The sequence below is a fragment of the Dipodomys merriami genome, unplaced genomic scaffold (assembly GCF_024711535.1).
Source record: "Dipodomys merriami isolate MVZ:Mamm:240054 unplaced genomic scaffold, mDipMer1.0.p SCAF_4, whole genome shotgun sequence".
Taxonomy (NCBI): domain Eukaryota; kingdom Metazoa; phylum Chordata; class Mammalia; order Rodentia; family Heteromyidae; genus Dipodomys; species Dipodomys merriami.
In genome coordinates, this window is record NW_027205603.1 from 95,262,309 (window position 1) to 95,286,999 (window position 24,691).

The following is a 24,691-nucleotide window of genomic DNA, read 5'->3' on the forward strand; positions in this document are numbered from 1 at the left end:
CCAACCATTATCAAAAAAAAAGCTGAGGGAGAATGTGAGGTCCTCAGTTCAAGCCCTGAGATCAAGCCCAGGTATCAGCACCAAATAAATAAATATTACCTATCTATACCTATTTCCTTTTTGTTGACTACACTTAAATGCATGGTTTATTGAAGACTATGAATAAATATTAGTCATGACTGTTATATGGAACATAGGAACAGCACTTAACAGAGCATCTTTCTTTGTGTGCAGGCACTGGGACCTGAACTTAGCTAGAATGCTGTCCCTGAGCCACATTACAAGCATGTGTTACCACTGCCCAGCTCCCAGTATTTGTGGTGGTGGTGGTGGTGGTGTGTGTGTGTGCGCTCATGCGCTAGTCCTATGGCTTGAACTCAGGACCTAGACAGTGCCCCTGATCTTTTATGCTCAAGACCAGTGCTCTGCCACTTGAGCCGCAATTCCATTTCCATCTCTTTTTTGGTAGTTATTTGGAGGCTGGCTTCAAATTATGATCCTCAGATCTCAGCTTCCTGAGTAGGATTACAGGTATGGGCAATTGGTGCTTGGGCCCCAACATCTTTTTTTGTTTGTTTGTTTTGTTGGTTGTGGGGCTTGAACTCTGGGCCTGGGCGCTGTTCCTCAGCTCTTCAGCTCAAGGCTAACTCTCTACCACTTGAGCCACTGCACCACTTCCGATTTTCTGGTGGTTTATTGGAGATAAGAGTCTCACAGAGTTTCCTGCCCAGGCTGGCTTTGAACTGTGATCCTCAGATCTCAGCCTCCTGAGGAGCTAGGATTACAGGCGTGAGCCCTCCGTCGCCCCCTCATATTTTTGATATTACTAATAATCAGTCAATCTCAATTTTTGATTTTCAATGTCGTTACTTTGTAACAACATCCATTATGCCTGCCACTTTAACTCTCACTAAGATGGATCTAGCATACTATTTCTTTTACTCCTTCTTAAGATTTTACATTTCAAGAAATGCGCACATTGGGGCTAGGAAAGTGGCTCAGTGGTAGAGTGCTTGCCTTGCATACATGAGGCCCTGGGTTTGATTCCTCAGTACCACATAAGCAGAAAAAAAGCCAGAAGTGGCTCTGTGGCTCAAGTGGTAGAGTGCTAGCCTTGAGTTGAAGAGCTGAGGGATAGCGCCCAGACCCAGAGTTCAGGCCCCATGACTGGAAAAAAAAAAAAGAAATGCACACATTAAGCCAGGCACAGATGGCTCACGCCTGTAATCTGAGCTACTCAGGAGGCTGAGATCTGAGGATCATGGTTCAAAGCTAGCCCAGGCTGGGAAGTTGGCTAGACTCTTGTCTCCAATTAACCACCAGAAAACTGGAAGTGGCACTGTGGCTCAAGTGGTAGGGTGCAATTCTTGAGCAGAAGCACTGAGGGACAGAGCCCAGGCCCAGAGTTCAAGACCCACAACTGACAAAAAAAAAAAAATGCACACATTTCTTTTCTTTTCTTTTCTTTTTTTTTTTGGGTCCGGTCCTGGGGCCTGAACTCTGGGCCTGGGCTCTGTCCCTCAGTGCTTCAGCTCAAGAATTGCACCCTACCACTTGAGCCACAGTGCCACTTCCGGCTTTTTTCTTTTTGCTTATGTGGTGCTGAGGAATCAAACCCAGGGCCTCAGGCATGCAAGGCAAATGCTCTACCACTGAGCCACCTTCCCAGCCCCTTCTTTTCTTTTCTTTTTTTTTTTGTCGGTCATGGGGCTTGAACTCTGGGCTTGGGTGCTGTCCCTGTGCTCTTCAGCTCAAGGTGAGTGCTCTACCCCTTGAGTCACAGTGCCACTTCTGGTTTTCTTGTGGTTTATTGGAGATAAGAGTCTCATGGACTTCCTGCCTGGGCTGGCTTTGAACCTCAATCCTCAGAACTCAGCCTCCTGAGTAGCTAGGATGACAGGCGTGAGCCACCGGGCGCCCAGCTCCCACTTCCAGTTTTATAGTGCTTAGTTGGAGATAATAGTCCCATGGACTTTTCTCCCCAGTCTAGCTTCAAACCACAATCCTTAGCCTACTAGATTAAGGCATGAGCTACCAGCACCTGGCACTTTTAACTTTTTTTTTTTTTTTTTTTGGTGGTCCGGTCGTGGGGCCTGAACTCTGGGCCTGGGCACTCCCTCAGCTCTTCAGCTCAAGGCTAGCACTTCCGGCCTTTTTTTTTCTGCTTATGTGGTGCTGAGGAATCGAATCCAGGGCCTCATGCATGCAAGGCAAGCACTCTACCACTGAGCCACCTTCCTAGCCCCACTTTTAGCTTTTTAATTGGGTAAAATAATGTTATTTTGGCAGAAAATTATTTGTTTTTTAGATGACATGGGCTTATTCCCCATCTTCTTCCCACATGGAAATCCAGGCAGGGCTGGATCTCTTGAGACACGGACCTCAGTGGAGGCGGACGCAATGGCTGGTCTTCTCTTAGTGGAGACTGAGTTGTCTTTGTCATTTCTTACAGCTGCTCAAATGGAAGTTAAGAAACCCTTCATCCTGTCTTCCATGAAGCTTCCTCTTCTGGACACTAACAGCAAGGTAAGCTGGACAAGTCAGCCCAGTCTTCAGCAAGAACAGACTTAGAGAGAGCGTCCAAAGAGAGTGGCCAGGCAGGACTGAAAAAGCCTCACCTCGCTAGTCACTGGCACAAACCCAGGGTATGCACACGCTCAGTGTGACTAGCACCTTTCCACACCATGCCTTGACACAGAGCACAGCTACCTCCCAGCCGCTGTCTATCAGGCTCAGAGTCCCCAGCACTTCTCTCAGGTTCAGCCCTTTACCAGTGTTTTGTAAACCCAGGAAGCAGTTACACTTGTGGTAGTTTATTATAGGGAAAACATTGCGGTTAAAATAAGCTGGGGAAAGCTGGGCACTGGTGGCTCACACCTGTAATCCTAGCTACTCAGGAGGCTGAGATCTGAGGACTGTGGTTCAAAGCCAACCTGGGCAGGAAAATATGTGAGAATCTTATCTCCAATTAACCACCAGAAAACTGAAATGGAACTGTGGCTCAAAGTAATAGAGCACCAGCCTTGAGCAAAAAAATATCAGGGACAGCTCAAAAAAAGAAAAAGAAAAAGAAAGAAAGAAAGAAAATAAATCCCACCAAAAACAAAAAAAAGCCAGGGGGAGTCTAGGAAGATCAGACCTGCCGTTGTCCTTGGGCTTGGATAGGGGCCATGCCAAGCACATGCTCTCTGCCCTGCCCACACCATGTGTGAGAACACGTAGAAGCATTTCTGACCAAGGCTGCTCCTCAGCCTTGGAGTCCTGAGTGCTCCCTGGAGCCCTGTCCGATACACCTGCCTGATCACCCACGTGGCTGTACTCTGCTTCCAGTCCCCCTGGGGCTCATGCCACATGACTCGAGGCCTCACATTATGACACCACGTAGTGTGGCTCCATGTCAGTGGCTGTTCTTACTATGTAGGGTATCCCAAGGCTGTACTAAATCCTCCCCCCAGAATCCCAGGCCAAGGTCTAGGAAAGCTGGGTCCTTCAGGGCCCAGGCTAGCTGAGCACCACCATGTTCACAGGGTTTGCTTGTTCCAGGCAGCAGTGGCCTGGCTCTGTCTAAGGTTGCTGAAGCCTTTGAGTGACTGGCCCACTCCTTGGGACCTTATGCCTTTATTGTGTTTACCCAGAAGCTACCCGTGATCCCTCATACTCAGGGTGGTTCTCCACACTCTCTGTAAGGCTCTGCAGGAGGCTTGTTACAAGTGTCTGAACTGTGTGACAGCTCTTAGTTTTAAGGGGGCAAATGCATGCTTAGGTTGGACAATCAGCTGCCAGTACAGATCCCCTTGTTCCCAGATAGCCACGTAAGAATCATGTTTCACTGGGGTAGACATGAGTAGGGAATGGACTAAGAGGTCTCCTTTTTTGGGGAGGAGGGGCGTGGGGGTGGTCTGTTGTGGGGCTTGAACTTGGCCTGGGCACTGTCCCTGAACTTTTTAGCTCAAGGCTAGCACCCTACCACTTGAGGCACAGCTTTATTTCTGGCTTTTCTTGGTGATTAATTGGATATGAGAGTCTCAAGGACTTTCCTACCTGGGCTGACTTTGAACTTTGATCCTGAGATCTCAGCCTACTGAGTAGCTAGGATTGCAGGCGTGAGCCACCTGGTTTTGACACCTAGATTTGGAGCAGTTATATTTGACCTGTGATCCCAGGAGCAGAGGCATGCCCAGGAAAAGGAATATCCTGGAGGTGGGGACAGAAGCTAGCATACATATGCTGAAGCTGGGCTGGGAGGCCAGCTTGGTGGAAGGCGTCCTTGGTGGAAGGGCTGGCTGTGATCATATTTGACTGGCTGTGTGTTTATGTCATTGGGTGTTACTGGCTGGGGATGGACCTGTAGGCTGAGAACTCTGGGTAATGCTTGGGTGACCATTATCTGGGGTGTGAAGCAGAGCTATGGAACGCTCCAGGAAGCCTCTGGCTGTCACATGAGAGAATCCCGCCTAGAAAGACACCAGTTCGAGAGCCTAAGGCCAGGTGGACACCAACCAGTGGACAGGCACATATCTGGCAGCAAGGGGTTGTGATTATAGTGTCTGGAGGATTGGTGGCTGGAGGACAGGACAGTTTGGGGTGGGCCTTTTAACAGAGCTGCTGTCAGTGACTTAAAGTGGGCAGAAGAAGGAAACCAGCAAGATGAGGTGACTTCTAAGAGGGCTGGAGGAGGGAAGGGGTCTGTAGTGGACAAGAGGGAAAGAAGCCCCCTGCAGGCCTGTGCCGCTGCCCGAGAGCTAAGAAAGCTACATGAAACCAAGGGACTGAGCAGGAAGCCAGGGCTGAGGCAGGTGTGGGCATGCGCACGGGCACAGGAACAGGTGTCTGCAGCGAGCTCCAGGCGGGGAAAGGAGTGAAGCCCCTGTCGTGCGCTCCCTCTGTGGCCCTCCTGACCCGCTGTTCATTCTGGGCAGGTGAAACGGGCTGTGGTGCAGGTGATCAGTGCTATGGCCCACCACGGCTACCTGGAGCAGCCCGGAGGCGAGGTGATGGTGGAGTACGTGGTGCAGCAGTGCGCACTGCCCCCCACACAGGAGGTAAGGCCTGCGACCCCACCGCCACCCTCCCCCGCAGCTGCCGAGGTCCTCAGCCTGGACCCTGCTGGCGCTGGTCCCCACAAACGGCTGGCCTGGCAGTGGGTGGTCTCTGTGTAACAAGGCTCCTCTTTCTTCTGAACCTTAGGAGTCCACTCAGCAGCTTTCTAGACTCAGAAGCAAAAGCAGAGAGCAGAGACTTTCTTTTCCCTGGGGATACTCTTATTTCAAAAGTTAATAAAATGAGCCGGGCATTGGTGACTCACGCCTGTCATCCTAGCTAATCAGGAGGCTAAGATCTGAGGATCGTGGTTCAAAGCCAGCCCAGGCAGGAAAGTCCATGAGACTCTTATCTCTAATAAACTACTCAGAAAACCAGAAGTGGCGCTGTGGTTCAAATGGTAGAGCGCTCTCCTTGAGCTGAAGAGCTGAGGGACAGCACCCACGCCCAGAGTTCAGGCCCCATGACTGATCGGAAAAAAAAAAGAAAAATTAATAAAAATAAATGCTGATTTATTATTGAAAAAGAACCAGGGGAGCCGTTACTCGCGCCTGTAATCCTAGCTACTCAGGAAGCTGAGATTTGAGGACTGAGGTTTGAAGCCAGCTTGGGCAGAAAAGTCCATGAGACTCTTCAATAAACTACTCAGAAAAAGCCAGAAGTGGAGTTGTGGCTCAAGTGGTAGAGTACTAGTCTTGAGTACAAAGAGGCACAAGGACAGCGTCTAGGCTCTGAGTTCAAGCCCCAGGACCGGCCAAAAAAAAAGAAGAGCAAGGGAAAATGTGGTCCAAACAGACACAGGTGGGTGCTGGGGATACCGATTAGCTTATCTAGCATATGGGAAGTTAGGTCGGAATTAAGTTTAATAGTTTGGGGCTGGGAATGCGGCATAGTGATAGAATGCTTGCCTAGCATGCATGAAGCCTTTGGGTTCGATTTCTCGGTACCATATAAACCGAAAAAGCCAGAAGTGGCACTGTGGCTCAGGTGATAGAGTGCTAGATTTGAGCAAAAGAAGCTCAGGGAGAGTGCCCAGTCCCTGAGTTCAAGACCCAGGACAGGCAAAAAAACCAACAACATTTTGAATGGGATGAAAATTAGTAGGTTTGGATATTTTTGACAGTGAACCCCTACTGTGCATGTGTGTTACCAAAGGCTGGGGCTGGTTGGGCCGGTGAGATTGTCCTATCAGGATTTACTTTAATGGATTTCAGTTTTCCATGATAAAATACTTACAAAATGAAACAAAGCAAGCAGGACCTACTGTTCTGAGATGAGTGGACCTGGGCTACTGGCCAGCCTCACTGTAGAGGAGGCCACAGCAGTGGCAGGCTACCTGCAGCCCCCGCAAGTATGCAGGAGCTACCCCCTCTGCAGGGGAGGTGTACCGAGGTGAGGGGCCATTGGCGGCGGCTGCAGCAGTCAGGCGTGAACCCGGGCAGAGGAAGGGAGGCCCCAAAGCCTTGATAGCCATTCAGCCTCCCCCTGAAATCTTTTAGAGAAATATTAAAGAGGAGAAAACCAGAAGTGGTTTTGTGTCTCAAAGTGACAGGACACTAGCCTTGGCAAAGTAGCTCAAGGACAGCACCCAAGCTGAGTTCAAGCCCTACAACTTACACATACATACACAAAAAGAATTATTTAGTAGCATATTTTCCCCCCTAAGTTTCTCTCTCTCTCTCTCTCTCTCTCTCTCTCTCTCTCTCTCTCTCTCTCTCTTCTCTCTTTCTCTCCCTCCCTCCCTCCTCCTTGAACTCAGGGCCTGGGCATTGTCCCGGAACTCTTCAGCTCAAGGCGAGCACTCTACCACTTGAGCCACATTGCTACTTCTGGTTTTCTGGTGGTTAATTGGAGAGTCTCATGGACTTTACTGCCCAGGCTGGCTTTGAACTTTGATCCTTAGATCTCAGTCTCCTGAGAAGCTAGCATTACAGGCCTGAGCCACCGGTGCCCGGCTAGTATGAGATTTTTTACAAAACCCATTGGTGTACCTCAGTAAGCACTCCCCATGGGTGGGACTCCTAGAGCAAGCATGGAATGTAGGCAGCCATGCTTTCAGAAACTTTCAGAGTATTTGCCAAAGAAGCTGTGTCGTTTTGCATTTCTAGTGGTATGTGGGAATTCCTATTGTGCGTAAGTACTCAGGCAGGATTTGTTTCATTCATTTATGTGCTGTTGGTTGGCTGGGTGGTTAGTTGCAGTGATGGGTCTAACCCAGGCTTCCAGCAGGCTCTAAATTCCATCTCCTGTCTAAGGTTTTGTTAAGCCCGGCACTCAATTGGCAACTCACTATGGGCTGAATTTGCATTTCCTTAATGACTATAATGTTGAACGCCTTCCTATGTGCTGCTTTGCCATCTGTACTTCTTTAAGTGTTTGCTCATGTATTATGCTCATTTATGAGCTGCTTTTTTCTAACTGATTTTTAATATGTTTGTGTATTCCAAATGCAAGATTTTTGGTCTGTGAATGTTTTCTTAGAAATCTATTGCATGCTATTCATATTCAATTTATGTCTTTGAAAGAGCACAGATTTTGTTTACTTTTTAAGGAGTTACTAGTATATATTAGTTGTTCAAGGGAGGTTTCATTTCCACACATGTGCCTCATCGATTTCATCTCTTTTAGCAGTCTCCCTTAGCTTCTCATCTCACCTCTTAAAAACAGATTTGTTTTGTGGTTAATGGGATTCAAACTCAGGCCTCACATGTGCTAGGCGAGCACTCTACCACTTGAGACACATCACAGGCCCTTGTCCTTATTTTTTAGGTAGGTCTCATGTTTTCCCCACATAGGCCTCAATATTCCAACCTGCTACCTCCCTCATAGCTGGAACCATAGATGTGAGCCAGCAGGACGTGAGTGCTGTCTTTGCAGGAGTCCTGGGAGGTAGTATCATTCCCAGTCTTACAGGATCTTGTAAAGGCCTAAATGAGCTGACTAAAGAAGGCATCGTGGCACAGTTGGGGTAGAGCCCCGATGGGAGACCTGGCCTTGTTTGTTTGTTGTTTGGCCCGGAGAAGGTGCAGCCAGAGTTGGGAGTCAGCTCACCAGGGGCGGCACACAACCAGTACGCCGAGGAGGAACCGCCGTCCTCCTGTCTCACAAAGGTCCCTCTTCCACACCTGCTCTGTGTGGATGTAGGGTGGGCTGTCTGGGACATCAAGAGAAAACATTTGTGTCATACAAGAAGGGCTGTCAGCTAAGCTTTACAAGAGACCTACAATAGACTGTATCACACCCACTCCGTCTTGAAGCCATCCGGACTGCCTTGTGCACTGTGGCATCCTGGGAGCGGCATCCCCAGCCAGCCCTGCTGTGTGTAGGCCCAGCTTGTCAGGCCAGGTCTGAGTACAACTGGGTCCACTTCTCCCAGCCCACCTTCCTAAAACCATGTCAACAGGTTCCATTGCTCTATCTTCATGCATGTTCAGAGTCATAAAGTACTTTGCCCTTATTTTCCCTCATTCATCCTCTCACTGGTACCCAGTGCCATATCAAGCCTGTTTTACTTTACCTTCATCTGTTTTTTTTAGGAACAGGTGAATTGTACCAAAGGTACAATATGATACACACACATGTGTATCATATATGCCTTTTATCGTTATTATTAAGGAACTGTATAGAGGGTTATATTCCACAAGTGCAGGTCATAGGTACAATACTTAGTGTCATCCCTTCCTTCACTTTCCCCCATTTCCCCTTTTCCATCCCTGCCCACAAGTTGCATAGTTCATTGGTTTTTGTTTTGTTTTGTTTTTGTTTTTTTTTGGTTGGTCGTGGGGGCTGAACTCTGGGCCTGGGAGCTGTCCCTCAGCTCTTCAGATCAAGGCTAGCACCCTACTACTTGAGCCACAGTCCCACTTCTGGCTTTTTTCTGCTTATGTGGTGCTGAGGAATCGAACTCAGGGCCTCATGCATGCAAAGCAAGCACTCTACCAACTTCCCAGCCCCTGTTGTTTGTTTTTTTGTTTTTTTGTTTTGTTTTTTTTTGGGGGGTCTGGTCGTGGGGCCTGAACTCTGGGCCTGGGCGCTGTCCCTCAGCTCTTCAGTTCAAGGCTAGCGCTCTACCACTTGAGCCACAAAGCCACTGAGCCACCTTCCCAGCCCCTATTTCATTCTTTCAAATGTTTTACTTAGGTTAGCTTGAGCAGTACAGTACTTGCCTAGCAAACTCAACACCTGAGTTTGGTCCTCAGTAGTACCCAGAAAACAAGCTGGGCACCAGTGACTCAGGCCTGTAATCTTAGCTACTGATAGAAGGCTGAGAGCTGAGGATTGAGGATTGTGGTTCAAAGCCAGGCCAGGCAGGACAGTTCATGAAACTCGTCTCCAATAAACTACCAAAAAAAGCTGGAAGTGGAACTGTGCTCAAGTGGTAGAATATTAGCCTTCAGAAAAGAAAAAGAACCAAAAAAATCAAAACAAAACAAAAAAATAAATCCAGAACAGAGCTCAAACCCTGAGTTCAGGTCCTGGGACCAGCACATCTCCCACCCCCACCCCCACCCTGCAAAAATAAATAAATAAATAAAGCTGGGCATTGGTGGCTCTCACCTATAATCCTAGCTCCTCAGGAGACTGAGTCTGAGGATAAACAGCTCAAAGCCAGCCAGGGCAGAAAAGGCCATGAGACTCTTCTGTCCAATGAACTATTCAAAAAAAAACCAAACCTGAAGTGGAGCTCTGGCTCAAGTAGTAGAACACTAGCCTTGAGCAATAAAGCTCAGTAATAAACTGGGCGCTGGTGGCTCACGCCTGTAATCCTAGCTACTCAGAAGGCTGAGATCTGAGGATCGCGGTTCAAAGCCAGCCCAGGCAGGAAAGTCCATGAGACTCTCATCTCCAATAAACCACTTAGAAAACCAGAAGTGACGTTGTGGTCAAGTGGTAGAGCGCTAGCCTTGAGCTGAAGAGCTGAGGGACAGCGCCCAGGCCCAGTTCAAGCCCCAGGATAGGCACCAAAAATAAATAAATAAAATTTTCTTTTTTGAAACCTTCAGTTTGTTCTTCCAAATTAGTACTTTCTTTCTCAGTTATATCCATTATATTATTTCCCTACCTGAACTCTTTTTTTTTTTTTTTTTTTGGTCCAGTCATGGGTCCTAAACTCGGCCTGGGCGCTGTCCCTCAGCTCTTCAGCTCAAGGCTAGCACTCTACCACTTGAGCCACAGCGCCACTTCCGGCTTTTTTGTTTTCTGCTTATGTGGTGCTGAGGAATCGAACCCAGGGCCTCATGCATGCAAGGCAAGCACTCTACCACTGAGCCACCTTCCCAGCCCTCCCTACTTGAACTCTTTATGTAATATTTCATGGAATATTTTCTTCCCTTCCCTTCCCTCCCATCCCTTCTCCTCCTCTCCCTTCCTCTCGCCTCCCCTGCCAGCCCTTGTTCCCTGTTCCGTGTGTGTGTGTTCCCTGTTACCTCTGTGTGTGTGTGTGTATATGTGTTCCCTGTTCCCTGTGTGTGTGTGTATGTGTGTGTATGTGTTGCTATCTAGGCTTGAACCCAGGATTTTGTATTCTCAGTCTTTTTTTTTTTTTTTTTTTTTGTCAGTTGTGGGGCCTGAACTCTGGGCCTGGGCGCTGTCCCTCAGCTCTTCAGCTCAAAGCTAGTGCTCTACCACTTGAGCCACAGTGCAACTTCTGGCTTTTTTCTGCTTATGTGTGCTGAGGAATGGAACCCAGGGCCTCATGCATGCAAGGCAAGCACTACCACTGAGCAACCTTCCCAGCCCTCTCAGTCTTCTTATGACTGAGTGCTATACCACTTTAGCCAAACCTCCAGCCTAATTTTTTTGCCCCTGGGTTTAAACTCAGGACCTGGGAACTATCCCTGAGTTTCTTTTTGCTCAAGGCCAGTGTTCTACCACTTGAGCCACAGCGCCACTTCCAGTTTTTTCTGTTTATGTGGCACTGAGGAATTGAACCTGGGGCTTCATGCATGCTAGACAAGTACTCTACCACTGAGCCACATTCACAGCCCAGCCTAGTTTTTGTTTTTTTTTTTGCTATTTAATTGGATATGGAGTCTCTTAAACTTTTTCTCTCAGGCTAGCTTTGAACCATAGTCCTCATGTCTTATTAGCTCCCTGAGTAACTAGGACTACAAATATAACCACTAGTACCAAGCTTGAGTATTTCCCTTATATAGTTCATTTTTTTAGGTTAAGTATATGTCACTGAATTGTGGCGTATTTCTACTCCTGGTAGGGTGTTTTGTTGTTTGTTTTTATGCTGGTCCTGGTGCTTGAACTCAGGGTCTGAGCTGAGTGCTATCCCTGAACTTTTTTACTCAAGGCTAATACTCTACCGCTTGAGCTACAGTTCCACTTCTGACTCTTTGTGGTTAATTGGAGATAAGAAGAGTCTAAAGGACTTTCCTGCCCAGGCTGGCTTCCAACCATAATCTTCAGATCTCAGCTTCCTGAATAGTTAGCATTACAGACATAAGCCATGTTACCTGCCTCCTGGTAGTTTTTGTATGTGTTGTCAGTGCCATTTTCATATGTCTAGTTTCTGTATTGGCTCAAAGATTTCTCTTGTGATTTTAAAGAATTTAAAGAATTCTGGGTGGACAGTTTGTCATAGCTTTTGTAGATTACCTATGTGATTGCCTGTCAAAGTGAATCTGGCCAGGTTCATTTTTGCTTGTTTGTTGGGGGGAGGGCAGAAGCGCACACACACACACACACACACACACACACACACACACACACACACACACACACACACACACACACACACACACACACACACACACACACACACACACACACACACACACACACACACACACACACACACACACACACACACACACACACGTATGTATATATGTGTATACACACACATATATTCTCTTTGCCCTAATAATCAGGCTTTCATTGTTTGTGTATATTTGGAGTAAAATTTTTATCTGTATTTTTTGGGGGGGGTTGGTCGTGGGGCCTGAACTCTGGGTCTGGGCACCATCCCTGAGCTCTTCAGCTCAAGGTTAGCGCTCTACCACTTGAGACACAGTGCCACTTCCGGCTTTTTCTGCTTATGTGGTGCTGAGGAATCGAACCCAGGTCCTCATGCATGCAAGGCAAGCATTCTTACCGCTGAGCCACCTTCCCAGCCCCTGTATTTTTTTTGTCGGTTGTTGGGCTTGAACTCTGGGCCTGGGCATTGTCCCTCAGCTATTCAGCTTAAGGCTAGCGCTCTACCACTTGAACCACAGTGTCACTTCCTGTTTTCTAAGTGGTTCATTGGAGATGAGTCTCATGGACTTTCCTGCCTGGGCTGGCTTTGAACCGTGATCCTCAGATCTCAGCCTCCTGAGTAGCTAGGATGACAGATGTGAGCCACCAGCGCCCAGCTCTATCTGTATTTTTACAGCATACTTTAAAACATATTATTCAAGGTTCACTGTTTATACATGACCCTTGGTTTCTAAGACAATTAAGAGGAACTGGCAAGCCTGCCATGACTCTGGGAGACTTTTAGTATCTCTGTCTTAGAAACCAAGGGCCATGACAAAACCAGCTTCTTGGTGTTTCCCAGCAGGAGTGGAAGATGCCAAGGCATTCAAAAGTAGTCATTTTCCTTTTTTTTAAAAAATTATTTAAGGAGTTGTTCAAATGGGTTACAGGTAATGAGTACAACGCCACACCATAGAAGACATTTTCTTTCTTTTTTCCTTCCTTCCTTCCTTCCTTCCTTCCTTCCTTCCTTCCTTCCTTCCTTCCTTCCTTCCTTCCATCCTTCCTTCCTTCCGTCCTTCTTCCCTCTCTCCCTCCCTCCCTCCCTCCCTCCCTCCCTCCCTCCCTCCCTCCCTCCCTCCCTCCCTCCCTTCCTCCCTTCCTCCCTCCCTCTCTCCCTCCCTCCTTCCCTCCCTTCCTCCCTCCCTCTCTCCCTTCCTCCCTCCCTCTCTTCCTTCCTTCTTTCCTTTCTTTCTTTCTTTCTTTCTTTCTTTCTTTCTTTCTTTCTTTCTTTCTCTTTTTCTTTCTTTCTTTCTCTTTCTTTTTCTTTTCTTTTTTGGTTGATCGTGGGCCTTGGACTCTGGGCCTGGGCACTGTCCCTGCGCTCTTCAGCTTAAGGCCAGTGCTCTACCTCTTGAGACACAGCACCACTTCTCTTTTTCTTTTTTGTTGTAGAGCTTGAACTGGGGCCTGAGCACTGTCCTGAGCTTTTTCTGCTCAAGGCTAGCGTCCTTCCACTTTGAGCCACAGTGCTGCCTCTGTTTTTCTGGTGGTTAATTAGAGAGCCACCAGCACTCAGCTAGAAGCCATTTTATTGCAGAAAGCTTTAAGCATTGTCTCACTAGCAAGACTTCTCGGGAGAAACTCACTAGCATTTCCTAGCTGGCCAGGTCGGAGTCCACAGGTAGAAAGCAAGAGCTTCTTCCCATCGTTTCCACAAAGGCAACCCCATTCTCTATCAGTATTGCAAATCAGTTTAATGCCATCAGTAGCTTAAAAGGAATGAGAACTGCCAGGCACCTGGAATCCTAGCTACACAGGAAGCTGAGAGCTGAGGATTTCAGTTCAAAGCCAGGTGGAGCAGGAAAGTCTGTGAGACTTTTTTTTAATTTAATTTAATTTTATTTGTGAAAATACTGTACAGAGGGGTTACAATTATATGGGTAAGATAGTGAGTACATTTCTTACCAAGCATTGCAGTCTCCTTCTTTGTTTACCCTTCACATCCCTTCCCAGCCTCCCCCCTCCCGTCTGTGAGACTTTTATATCCAACTGATCACCTGTGGCTCAAGTGTTAAAGTGTTAGCCTTGAGCACAAAAGCTTAGAGACAGTGCCCGGATCCAGAGCCCAAGCCCCAGTACTGGCGTGCGTGCGCACGCACACACACAAAATGAGAAATGAGCCAGGTAGGCCTGTCTTCTTGCATGATTTTTGTTGTTGTTGTGTATGTTCTAGTATTGGGGCTTGAACTCAGGGCCTGGGGTGCTGTCCCTTAGCTTTAATTGTTCAATACTGGTGTTCTGCCACTGAGTCTCAGTTCCACGTCAGCCTTTTTGTTGGTTAACTGAAGATAAGGTCTCACTGACTTTTCTGCCTCAGGCTGGCTTTGAACCACCACCCTTAGATTTCAGCCTCCTGAGTACCTAGGACTACAGGCATGAGCCACCGGCTCCTGCAGGTTTGCCTGCTTCCTTCCCTGCTGCTATGTTTGGCTAAGCTAGTACCTGGACAGCCATCCCTATGAACTCTTTCCTTGTGCGCCTTCTTTAAGCCTGGGAGGCCAGGAGCCGACGGTGAGGACCAGGCGACAGACAGTGTGCGTGCCGTCAGCGTGCGCACTCTTTACCTGATCAGCACCACGGTGGACAGGATGAGTGACGTGAGTGTGCACCTCCGCAGGCCCAGACGCCAGGCCTGCGGCCTCCTGCTCTGCCAGAGTTCCCCACCCTGCCCTGGGACTTGGCCCCTTCCCTGTCCCTGCCCCTGGTGACAGGTGGACAGTTGGCCTCAAGGCGGCGGCAGGCCAGCACCCTGAGGCCTTCTCAGCCTCAGCAGCAGAACCGTCTGCCCACACCTGAATTCCTCAAAGTGGTCCTGCCCCTGCACGTGTCCCACAGGCAGGAAGTGAGCCCTCTAGGTGTCTGGCTGTCCTGCAGGCCACCTTCCCCCAGCTGCATGGCAGACCAGGGCTCTCCACTCCCCAGGTCCTCTGGCCGTACCTGCTTGAGTTCCTCACCCCTGTGCACTTCACCGCAGCCCTGACCCCACTCTGCAGGAGCCTGGTGCATCTGGCTCTGAAGAGACAAGAGACGGGTGCAGATGCCTTCTTGGTCCAGTATGACACCCACGGTGCGCAGGCCCCACATCCCAGCACTCTGCCCCTGCGCAGGACCCCCAGCTGCGCGTCCCACACGGCCCTGCGTGCGACCCCACTCAGTAACTGTTTCATGTCTCTTGTCCAGCAAACCTCCCATCTCCCTACGCTGTGACCACGAGACTGCTGGTAAGGGAAGCATCGCTCTTTCCAAGCTCACTGGTTACCACCCCTAAGGGGGAGACACTTGTCGGTTGTGGCCCTGGTGCCTCTGAAGAGTCAGGAGAAGAATGGGCTCCCTCTGCCCCATGCCTGGTGGGCTGCATGCAACCCTTGCTGCCTCCTCAGCGTGGCATGTTCCTCCAGCCATGGCCAGGCTTCCGCGTGCCGGGAGCCAGCTGCTGCAGCTTCAGCTGGAGGCTCAGGCGTGGGCATGGGGACCAGTTCCTATCTCATACCCCTCAGGTGGTGTCTTCTAGCCCCTACCTGGGGGATGGGCGGGGGGCAGCCTCCCTGCGCCTCCTGAAGGTTCTGCATGGAAGCATCTACCCTTCTCTGGGCCAGCGGTGGGAGACAACTGTGCCTCTGCTGCTCCAGTACCTGGATGGTAAGAGTGGAGGGGTGATGGGGCCTGTGGTCCCGGAGGGGAAAGGCTCGCCCGTCCCCGCCACCCCAGCTGTGCCTGGCGGCATTAGGGCTTGCTGGCATAGACCAGGGTTTTATCATTTCATGGAATCACCTTACTGGTGATGGAAAGGGCCTGGGCATAGCCAGGCGCAGTGCTCAAGCCTGTAATCCTGGCTACTCAAGAGGCTGAGAGCTGAGGATTGAGATTCAAAAGCAGCCCACTCAGACAAATCTCAGAGACTCTTATCTCAAGCCAGAACTAGAGGCGTGGCTTAGCTGGTAGAGCTCCAGCTGTGAGCATGGAAGCTTAGTAAGAGTGCAAGACCCTAGATTCAAGCCCCAGCAAGTATATGAAGAGGCCTGGGCAGCGTGGATGCCCTGTGTGCTGGGGTGGGTGCTGGGTGGCTGCTCGCTCTTTGTGGAGCCTCAGCAGCCAGGGAGGTGCAGGGTGCTGCCGCCCTCGCGGGCTCCTCCGGCGGGCCTGCCCGCGGGACCCAGGCTAATGAGGCTGTGGTTGTTTCAGAGCACACTCAGGAGACACTGTCACAGAAGGAATGGGAGGAGAAGCTGCTGGTGGTGAGATGGGCGAGAGGCCGAGGGCCTGTGTGCTGGCGCTGACACGCTGTCCGCCGCGCAGCTGGGTGGGGCCGGGGGAGGGGCAGGGGCCACCTTTAAAGATGCCGGGATGGGCCCCCACCCTGTGGTAGCTAGCACCAGACGGAGGGGCTTTCGGCCAGCCTGGCCACAGAGTGTTCTCTCCCCTCTTCTCTGGCCCAGAGCCACCTGTGCCCTGAGCCTGCTGCAGGGCTGCCCACCCACCCATGGCAGGCTCTCCCGGCCCGAGCCTCAGCTCAGAGGCTGCGCTTGACCAGCAGGCGGGGCCCGCTGGTGTGGTCACGTGGTAACACGGCCAGGCCCAGGCCTCTCCTCACTGGTGCCCTCACGCACAGTTCCTGCGGGACACACTGGCCGTCGTTTCTGACAACACGTGGATTTGCCAGCTCAGCCAGGAGATGTGCAGGCAGCTGCCCTGTTACAGCAAGACACCCCAGGAGAAGGTGCGGGGAGATCTCGGCATGGCTCCCAGGACCCTGGTTGACCCTGGTGGCCCTGGCGGAGCGCAGAAAGGAGGGCTGTGCCCCTGCTCAGAGTGGCCGGCAGCTTCCCACAGCTGTGCTCTCTGGCTTGGTTTTAGAACTTCCTGTATAAATGCATAGGAACTGCCCTGGCTGCTGCTTCAAGCAAGGAGGTGGTGGGGAAACACCTCCGGGAGCTGCTGGAGACAGCCAAGTACCAAGAGGAGACAGAGCGGGAGGTGCAGACTGGTGCCTGGGCTACCTGTCAGTGGCTACCACTGTCGTGTGTGTGTGTGTGTGTGTGTGTGTGTGTGTGTGTGTGCGCGCGCGCGCGCGCTTGCACGTGTGTGCGCGTGTGAGCGTGTAGATAAAAGGGCGTGCATGGTGGGCCCTCCCCATCACTCATGTATGTGAGTTCATGCTGCGTGCAGTGGGCATGTGCACAGCAAATGGGTATGTGGGGCCTCCCGCCCAAGAGTGAGCACCCGGGGCCTCTGCAGGGCCTGGCCTGTTGCTTTGGGATCTGTGCCATCGCCCACCTCGAGGACACTCTGGCACAGCTGGAGGACTTTGTGAGGTCGGACGTGTTTAGGAAGTCTACTGGCATCTTCAGCATTTTCAAGGTATGGAGGACTGGATGGGAAACATGTCCTGTTTGCATTGCTCTGCGCGCCAGCGTCTTGGTGGTCTTCCCCTGAGGGCAGCCCTGCCTTTTCATCACAGCAAGGCCCGAGGCAGAGCGCTGTGTGCTCAGCGCAGAATCAAAAGCCAGCACCTTGTGCTGCAGCAACGTTCTTTGTGTGTGCCAGTTCTGGAGCTTGAACTTGGGGCCTGGACACTGTCCCTGAGCTTTTTTGCCCAAGGCTAGAGCCCTACCACTTGAGCCACAGCACCACTTCTGGCTTTTTTTGTGTGTGTGGTTAATTGGAGATAAGAGTTTCATAGACTTTCCTGACCAGTCTGGCTTTGAACCATGATCCTCATCTGTCTCTTGAGTAGCTTGGATTACAGGTGTTAGTCACCTGCACCCGGCTTCTGTAGCAACTTTGCTTCCTGTGCTCCCTCTCCTGAGCACTAGCCCCTCCCAGAAGAGAAAATAGAAAACTCCCCCAAAAGCAAACCCACCTAGCGACAGGCTGCTCTGGTGAGTGATGACGGCACCCTGGGTGGCAGGATGGTGTGTTAGTTTTCCATGGCTATGACAAAATGAACTTTAAGGAGGTAAGATTCATATTGGCTTGTGCTCTTAGAGACTATGGTCTGCCTCCACCCGCCTTGCTGCTTTTCGTCCTATGGCGAGGCAGGGCAAGGTGGTGGAGGGTGCTGCTCACACGGTGGCTGGGAAGCCGCAAGGGCTCCATTTGATAAAGCCCACTAAGCTCTGGCTAGGTGAGAGCATTCGTGGAGATCACCTCCAAAGGCCCTGCCTCTGAACACTGCTTCCCTGGAGACACTTCAGATAAGAGTCCTCACGGGGAACCCTGGAAGCTGGCTCGTGCTGTGTGGCCAAGCGGCCTGTACCACCTTTGCTTCCTGGTGGCCAGCAGAGGCTGCGTTCTCTCCAAGGTCTGACTTCAGAAAGTGGTGGGCTTCCCCACCTGTCCCCACCCTGCCATTGTCCTTTCCCGTCCCTTCTTTTGCTACGTAGCCCAAGCAGACCTTGAACTCAGGATGTGCCTGCGTCAGCCTCCCCGGTGCTGGGATGGTGGATGGGCCCCTCTGCGGGCTCTTCTTCCTCATCTCTGCCTGGGGTAACTGCACAGGTGTGCCAGGCCCGTGCACTCTGGTACAAGTTGATAGGCCAGCACGGGGCTGGTGGTGTGCAGGCACATCCCATCTCCATCCGTTTCCAGCGGTTCCCCTCCACTTGCACCTTGTCCCTGGTGGCCCACCCTCCCGCCCTGGTTGGCACCTGAGCTGTGGGTGTGGCGCTGCTGCTTTCCCTGGATTTGGCCCTTCAGGACTGAAGGAGCTCAGAAATGCTGTTTCCATCTAAGGCTTCCGTGGGGGAGTAGGTGAGGGTCACTGGCGTCTGCTCTGTGGGCTGTCTGCCCAGATCCTTGACCTGGTCCCAGGAGGCTGCCTTGAAGGCTCCAGGACACAGTGGCTGCGTCTCTGGCTGCACCGGAGAGGAGGGGTGTGCGCCGGCCTCTACCGAGGCCCGAGGCCCGAGGCCCTGCGGCCCATCGAGGCTGAGCAGCACTGGGAGAGGAGTGGGCAGCCTCTTGCAGCCAGATGTCTTTCCAGGACCTAGGGTAACAGTTCCTCTGCTTGCCAGGATCGAAGTGAGCACGAAGTGGAAAAAGTAAAGAGTGCTCTGATTCTGTGTTACGGGCACGTGGCCGCCCAGGCCCCGCGAGAGATGGTGCTGGCCAAGGTGGAGTCGGACATCCTCCGCAACATGTTTCAGTGCTTCAACACCAAGGTGGGTGTGGCCGTCGCCTGTGGGTGGGCCACGGGACACCAGGCTTACATCTTAATTTGTTTTACTCTTTGTCATTCAGGTTCTGGGAATAAAGGTAGAAACCAAGGTACAGTGTATAGGAATTGCGTGGGAACTGTGCTTTTCTGTCTTTCCTGTGGGCTGGGCTTTGGGGCAGAGCCAGACCCGGCGCTCACCGGGCTTCCTAGCCACAGCTCTAGGGGAGCAGCTTTGAGTGTGGTTCTGGGGCCTGTCCCGCCTGCCGCCCTTTTCTAAGGCTGTAGTCCCACTCCCAGTGGCAGCCCGAGGCTCTTCTGGCTCTGCTCCCTAATACCTTCAGGGGTGCCCTTCTCTAGCAGCCAGCACCACCCAGGGGAGGGCTGAGCACAGGCTAAGGGCCGGGGGTGGAGGCTCGCCTGGCCTCACTAACACGCTTCCCTCCTGGGACCTCTGGCACTAACCTGTCAGCCTCCTGTGAGGAGCAGAACACTCCCCTGTGAGGCCACAGGCCAGCTGGCCCCACGGCGAGGCGTCTTCTGCTTCAGGGTCTGGGCTCATCGCAGGGCGTCTGCTCTGTGGGCTGTCTGCCCAGATCTTTGACCTGGTCCCAGGAGGCTGCCTCGAAGGCTCCAGGGCCACAGTGGCTCCACCTCTGGCTGCACCAGAGAGGAGGGGTGTGCGCCGGCCTCAGCCGCGGCCCGTCGAGGCTGAGCAGCACTGGGAGAGGAGTGGGCAGCCTCTTGCAGCCAGGTGTCTTTCCAGGACCCAGCCCTGAAGCTGTGCCTTGTCCAGAGCCTGTGCATGGTCGGCCAGGCCATCTGCAGCAGCACACAGGCCAGCTCCTTCTACTTCTCAAGGAAAGCGGAGCTGGTAGCGCAGATGTTGGTGAGCACTGGGCAGTGAGTGCTGGCTGGGAGTAGAGGAGGTGGCCGGGGAGGCCCAAGGGGTGTGTGCATCTTGGGATGCAGAGAGGAGCTCTGTGGGGCTCCTGGGCCCCCTTCGTAAGGGCCAGGCCTGGGAGGCTGGTGCCTGCTCCCGGGTCTGAGTGCTGCGCTGCGTCACACAGGAGTTCATCAGGGCAGAACCCCTGGACGCCCTGCGAACACCCATTCGGAAGAAAGCCATGCTCACCTGCACTTACCTAGTGTATCCTTCTCCGTGGCCGCGTGGCTGCCGTGGGCCCGGGGTCTGTACACGTAGGCATGGCTTTGCAAGGTGAAGCCGTGAGTCTGAACTTAGCTGTGTGGCGTGGCAGTCCGCCCACGTGGGGTCGTCACCTGGGCCCCTTAACTTGCTGCTCAGCCACCTGGAGCCAGCGCTGGAGGAGCCTGCCCAGGCCGAGGTGATGCACAGCTGCCTGCGCAGCGTCATGGCCCTGCCTCCTGAGCCTCAGGAGGAGGATGGCACCTGCCAGGAGGTACTGCCACGCGTCCTCTTCACGTCCCTGCGTCTGTGGTGGCTGGGGGGAGGCACTGTAGGTGATGGCTCTTGTATCCTTCCAGCCCCTGTATCTGGACACGGTCCACGCCCTGGAGGACTTGCTGACCAGCCTGCTGCAGCGGAACATGACCCCCCAGGGCCTGCAGGTCATGGTCGAGGTACTGTGCCTGCACTGTTGAGGGCTTGGGGACCCCCTCGCTGCCAGCCAGCCCCTGTTTTGTCAGCCCACCATTACCACCCCCTGTAGGTGCTACAGGGCATTTGTAAGGGGAGCCGAGGGGCCTGACTCAGAGCCCCCGAGGCCCCAGCCCCTGGTACTAGAACTCTTGCCTAGTGAGATGGCGTGGAGCCCGTGCCTTCCAGGGCTTCGGGGGCTGAGGCAGCACCAGCACCCACCTTGGTGCCTGAGCCCGACGGGGGCCTGGCTGGCTCCCCCTGCCCGTGGTGGGCAGTGTGTGTGAGCCACGTGGAAGGGAGGGATGGCAGGGGAGGCTGCGGTGGCTGCAGAAGCAGGAGGCATGCCGGGTCCCTCCTTGCGGGGACGCAGAGATGGGGGTTCCTGCCCTTCTCGGCTGCCTCTGGAGCTGCCACCCTCTGCCCCAGCACCTGAGCCCGTGGATCAAGTCCCCGAGAGGCCACGAGCGAGCACGGGCCCTTGGTCTGAGTGCCTGCCTGCTGCAGTACTTCCTGGGGCACCTGCAAGTCAGTGTGAGTGCTTGGGCCAGAGGCTGTCCCGCGGTGCCCATCCCTGCCCCTGCCTGGGACCCTGTGTCTGCGGCTCTCCTGTCCCAGCGCATGCTCAGGGCCCCTGGGCTTCCTCCTGCCATTGTCCCTGCTCATCCCGCAGTCTCTGGCTGACGGGGCGGAGGACCTGTCCTGGCCGGGAGCTGCCCCTGCCCGGCTTGGGTTTAGTCACCAGTCAGGCACGCTCAGGCCTTCACTGCCATGCTAGTTGGCTGAACTGGCAGTGTTACTTTTCTGCATGTTCCAGAAACACCTGCACGTTTGTGATCATGAAATCTTTGACTTGGAAGAGATGCCACATGTGTACTGGGCTTTCTGTCACCTCTCAGAATTACTTGTTTATTATTCATTCCCTTGATAATTGTGCTTGTTTGTAATGTGCCGGAACTTTCGCTGGTTTCTTGATGTTTTGCACTTTTGTACGTACTTCAGTGGGCTTTCCCAGCATGCCCAGGTGCACTAGATCTGGTCAGCTGAGCAGAGCAGATCCCACCCCATGCTGGGGGGGGGGAGGAGCAGCTCACCGGGGGCCATAGCAGCCAGAGAGGAGCCAGGCTGGGGAGCACTCCTGCCCTGGCCCCGAGGCATGGGCTGTGCCTACCTACATCCCCCACGCTCTGTCTCCATCCCAGGCCCTGGTGCCCTTCCACAACCTGGGCCTCCTTGTTGGCCTCTTCTCCCCACGATGTGCGGACATGTGGCCTGCTACTCGCCAGGAGGCAGTGGGCTGTGTCTACTCCCTGCTCTACTTACAGCTGGGCTATGAGGGTGAGCCCTGTGGGGGGGAGGGGCAGAGGTGCTAGGAGGTCACTGGGGAAGGTCTGTGTCTGACCCCGTCTGCTGCTTAGGCTTCTCTAGAGACCACCGTGATGACGTGGCTGAGCGGCTCCTTGCTCTGAAAGACGGCCTTGCGCACCCGGACCCCACCATCCTCTTCCACACTTGCCACAGCATCGCCCAGGTGCCCGCTGGGATGCGGAGGCAGGAGGAAGCCAGCCGTATCTGTGAGGGAGGGGCTGAGGGGCCCAGCTCCTCGCAGCAATCCTGCTGGGGCCGTCTCTGACTTAAGCCCACCTGCTGGGGCACCACGACCGTGCAGGAGAAGGGTACTGTGTGTGAGGCCAGACTTGCCCAGCAGTTCTTGCCACCTGTTCCAGCCGTGTGCTTACTGAAGACAGGGTCAGGCCCAGACCCTGTGTGCAGCCGAGTCTGCAGGCCCCACGGGAGGGCGGCCCTGGCCCTGGCAGGCCTCAGGGCCTTTGCTTCCAGCTGACTGCAGGGCTCAGTTGGACTGCAGGCGGCAGGCTGCGCGGTCTCTGAGGCCTGGCGAAGTTCTGAGTGGGGCACGTTGCCCCTCTTCATTGGCACTTCCTTGGCCCTCACACTGAGCTTTGCTGTGCTTCCTGACGCAGTCCTCTGGGATCAAGGTCCTGGGCAGAGGAGGATGGAAGCCAGGGGAGGGAGTTCATCAGGATCCTTGTTGGGAATTGGGTGCTGGGCCAGGCGAGGTCAGGCGAGGTCAGGCGGGCACTTGTCAGCCGTGTGATGCTGCCTGCCGTTGTTTTTGAAGTGCATTTTGCCCTTCCTTGACCTGGGTGCCCTTCCTGCCTTTGCTTCAGGCCCATCATCTGTCTAAGGAGAGCAGGAAAGGGACTTTTGTCGGGTGCTAAGCAAAGGGAGTCACGCCCTTCCTGGGGTGCCCCGGATGCCACGGCCACCTGCCTGCCCTGGGCTCCCTGCGGTCTGGAGAGCCTGGAGCGGCCCAGCCACGGCCCTCCTCCACGCCTTGGTGGGGAGTGCCCACTGCGAGCTGGCCCGGCTGCGGCTGCGGCTGCGTGGGGAAGGCAGGAGGGGGGACAATACGGAGCACTCGGTCTTGGAGGGCTGACCTTGCCTCCTTGTTCTTCTGACACCACCCTCCTCCAGATTATTGCCAGGCGCCTCCCACCTGACCAGCTCATCAGTCTCTTGCTAACCATGTTTGAGAGCCTGGGGGACCCTGTCAAGAACTGCTCCCGAGCGGCTACTGTCATGATCAACTGTCTACTGAAGGAACGCGGCAACATGCTGCTGGAGAAGGTGCGAGGCTGCAGCTGGGAGTGAGGCAGGGCAGGGCAGGGCAGGGCAGGGCAGGGCAGGGCAGGGCTGGGGCAGGGCAGGGCAGGGCAGGGCAGGGGGCAGGGCAGGGCAGGGCAGGGCAGGGCTGGGGCAGGGCAGGGCAGGGCCAGGCAGGGCAGGGCAGGGCAGGGCAGGGCAGGGGGCAGGGCCGGGGGCAGGGCAGGGCCAGGCAGGGCAGGGCTGGGGCAGGGCAGGGCCGGGGGCAGGGCAGGGCAGGGCCAGGGCCGGGGGCAGGGCCGGGGGCAGGGCAGGGCTGGGGCAGGGCAGGGCAGGGCAGGGCAGGGCAGGGAAGGGCAGGGCAGGGCAGGGCAGAGCCAGGTAGGGCAGGGCAGGGCAGGGAAGGGCGGGGGTGGGGGTGGGGCAGGGGGAGGCAGGGCCAGGCAAGGGGCGTGGTGACCCCCCCCCCCCCCCCACACACACACCCTGATTCCCCTGCCTGGCCCTGGCTTGGCTGTGACCGCTCTGTCCCCTTTCACTCAGGCCTGGTATGAACCAATCTTTTTCTTCTATCTTATGACAAGTTAGAATTTCAAAAAAGAAACTCTGCTAAGGGCTGGGAAGGTGGCTCAGTGGTAGAGCGCTTGCCTTGCATGCCTGAGGCCCTGGGTTCGATTCCTCAGCACCACATAAGCAAAAAGAAAAAAGCCGGAAGTGGTGCTGTGGCTCAAGTGGTAGAGCGCTAGCCTTGAGCTGAAGAGCTGAGGGACAGCGCCCAGGCCCAGAGTTCAGGCCCCACGACCAGACCCCCCCCCAAAACAAAACAAAACAAAACAAACCTCTGCTAAGAGATTAAGGAGTGGGGAATCCAAAGGAAAATGTGCATTGGGCACAGAGGTGCCTGTCTGTAGTCAAGGCTGCTCGGGTTTAGGCTAAAACAGGAGAATCACCCGAGCCCAGCAGTTACAGACTGCCTAGGCAAGGCTGTAGCAAGGCCTGTCCTGAAGAATAAACAGGCAGCACTGAGAGCCGCTGAGTACTGCACTGATCCCACGGCTGGCGGACTCCCAGCCCTGTGACTGTGGAGGACTCTGCGGTTCCCAGGGACCCCACAGGCCCGGGGCTCTAGCCTCCCACACGGGGGCTGCCGCCCTGGCCCCTGCCAGACAGGCGTGGAGGGAGCTGCGAGCGCAGATCCATCTGCACAGCCCTCGGGTCGTAGAGAGGGTGCTTGGGAGTCCTGGATAGCAGAGGCTCCCTGGGGAGTGGTGAGGCCAGCTCCAGCTTCACGCCCCAGGGAGCTTCCCGAGCTCTCCCGAAAGAGTCGGGGTTAGATGCCACCTCAGGGGATCCAGGAAGAGGGCGAGCAGGAGGCGGAGGAGGACAGCTGTGACACCTGGGTGTTATGGCTCCCCAGGTCAGGGAAGGACCAGGCTGCAGATGGTGGCTGCCAGCCATGTGCTAGGCCTGCTCTCGGCAGGACGTCCACATGCAGGACGTGCGCA

The 24,691-nt window shown here is 53.8% G+C and overlaps 1 protein-coding gene across 7 annotated transcripts in view; it reads left to right on the forward strand.

The window, feature by feature from the left end:
- Nucleotides 1-24,691, forward strand: part of LOC138806085 (maestro heat-like repeat-containing protein family member 1) — a 72,435-nt gene that overhangs the window by 37,293 nt on the left and 10,451 nt on the right. For 4 of the 7 annotated variants that reach the window (XM_069991619.1, XM_069991618.1, XM_069991620.1 and 1 more), the window contains 20 exons: nucleotides 2,453-2,526; nucleotides 4,920-5,042; nucleotides 14,280-14,387; nucleotides 14,713-14,857; nucleotides 14,971-15,011; nucleotides 15,288-15,429; nucleotides 15,973-16,025; nucleotides 16,400-16,507; nucleotides 16,645-16,764; nucleotides 17,026-17,148; nucleotides 18,804-18,950; nucleotides 19,030-19,056; nucleotides 19,710-19,832; nucleotides 20,014-20,093; nucleotides 20,250-20,364; nucleotides 20,450-20,545; nucleotides 20,991-21,095; nucleotides 21,764-21,899; nucleotides 21,980-22,092; nucleotides 23,058-23,210. In XM_069991619.1, the coding sequence (XP_069847720.1) occupies nucleotides 2,453-2,526; nucleotides 4,920-5,042; nucleotides 14,280-14,387; nucleotides 14,713-14,857; nucleotides 14,971-15,011; nucleotides 15,288-15,429; nucleotides 15,973-16,025; nucleotides 16,400-16,507; nucleotides 16,645-16,764; nucleotides 17,026-17,148; nucleotides 18,804-18,950; nucleotides 19,030-19,056; nucleotides 19,710-19,832; nucleotides 20,014-20,093; nucleotides 20,250-20,364; nucleotides 20,450-20,545; nucleotides 20,991-21,095; nucleotides 21,764-21,899; nucleotides 21,980-22,092; nucleotides 23,058-23,210 (2,132 nt within the window). The remainder of the gene's footprint in view (nucleotides 1-2,452; nucleotides 2,527-4,919; nucleotides 5,043-14,279; nucleotides 14,388-14,712; nucleotides 14,858-14,970; nucleotides 15,012-15,287; nucleotides 15,430-15,972; nucleotides 16,026-16,399; nucleotides 16,508-16,644; nucleotides 16,765-17,025; nucleotides 17,149-18,803; nucleotides 18,951-19,029; nucleotides 19,057-19,709; nucleotides 19,833-20,013; nucleotides 20,094-20,249; nucleotides 20,365-20,449; nucleotides 20,546-20,990; nucleotides 21,096-21,763; nucleotides 21,900-21,979; nucleotides 22,093-23,057; nucleotides 23,211-24,691) is intronic. The other 3 variants (XM_069991622.1, XM_069991621.1, XM_069991623.1) reach the window with 3 other exon arrangements.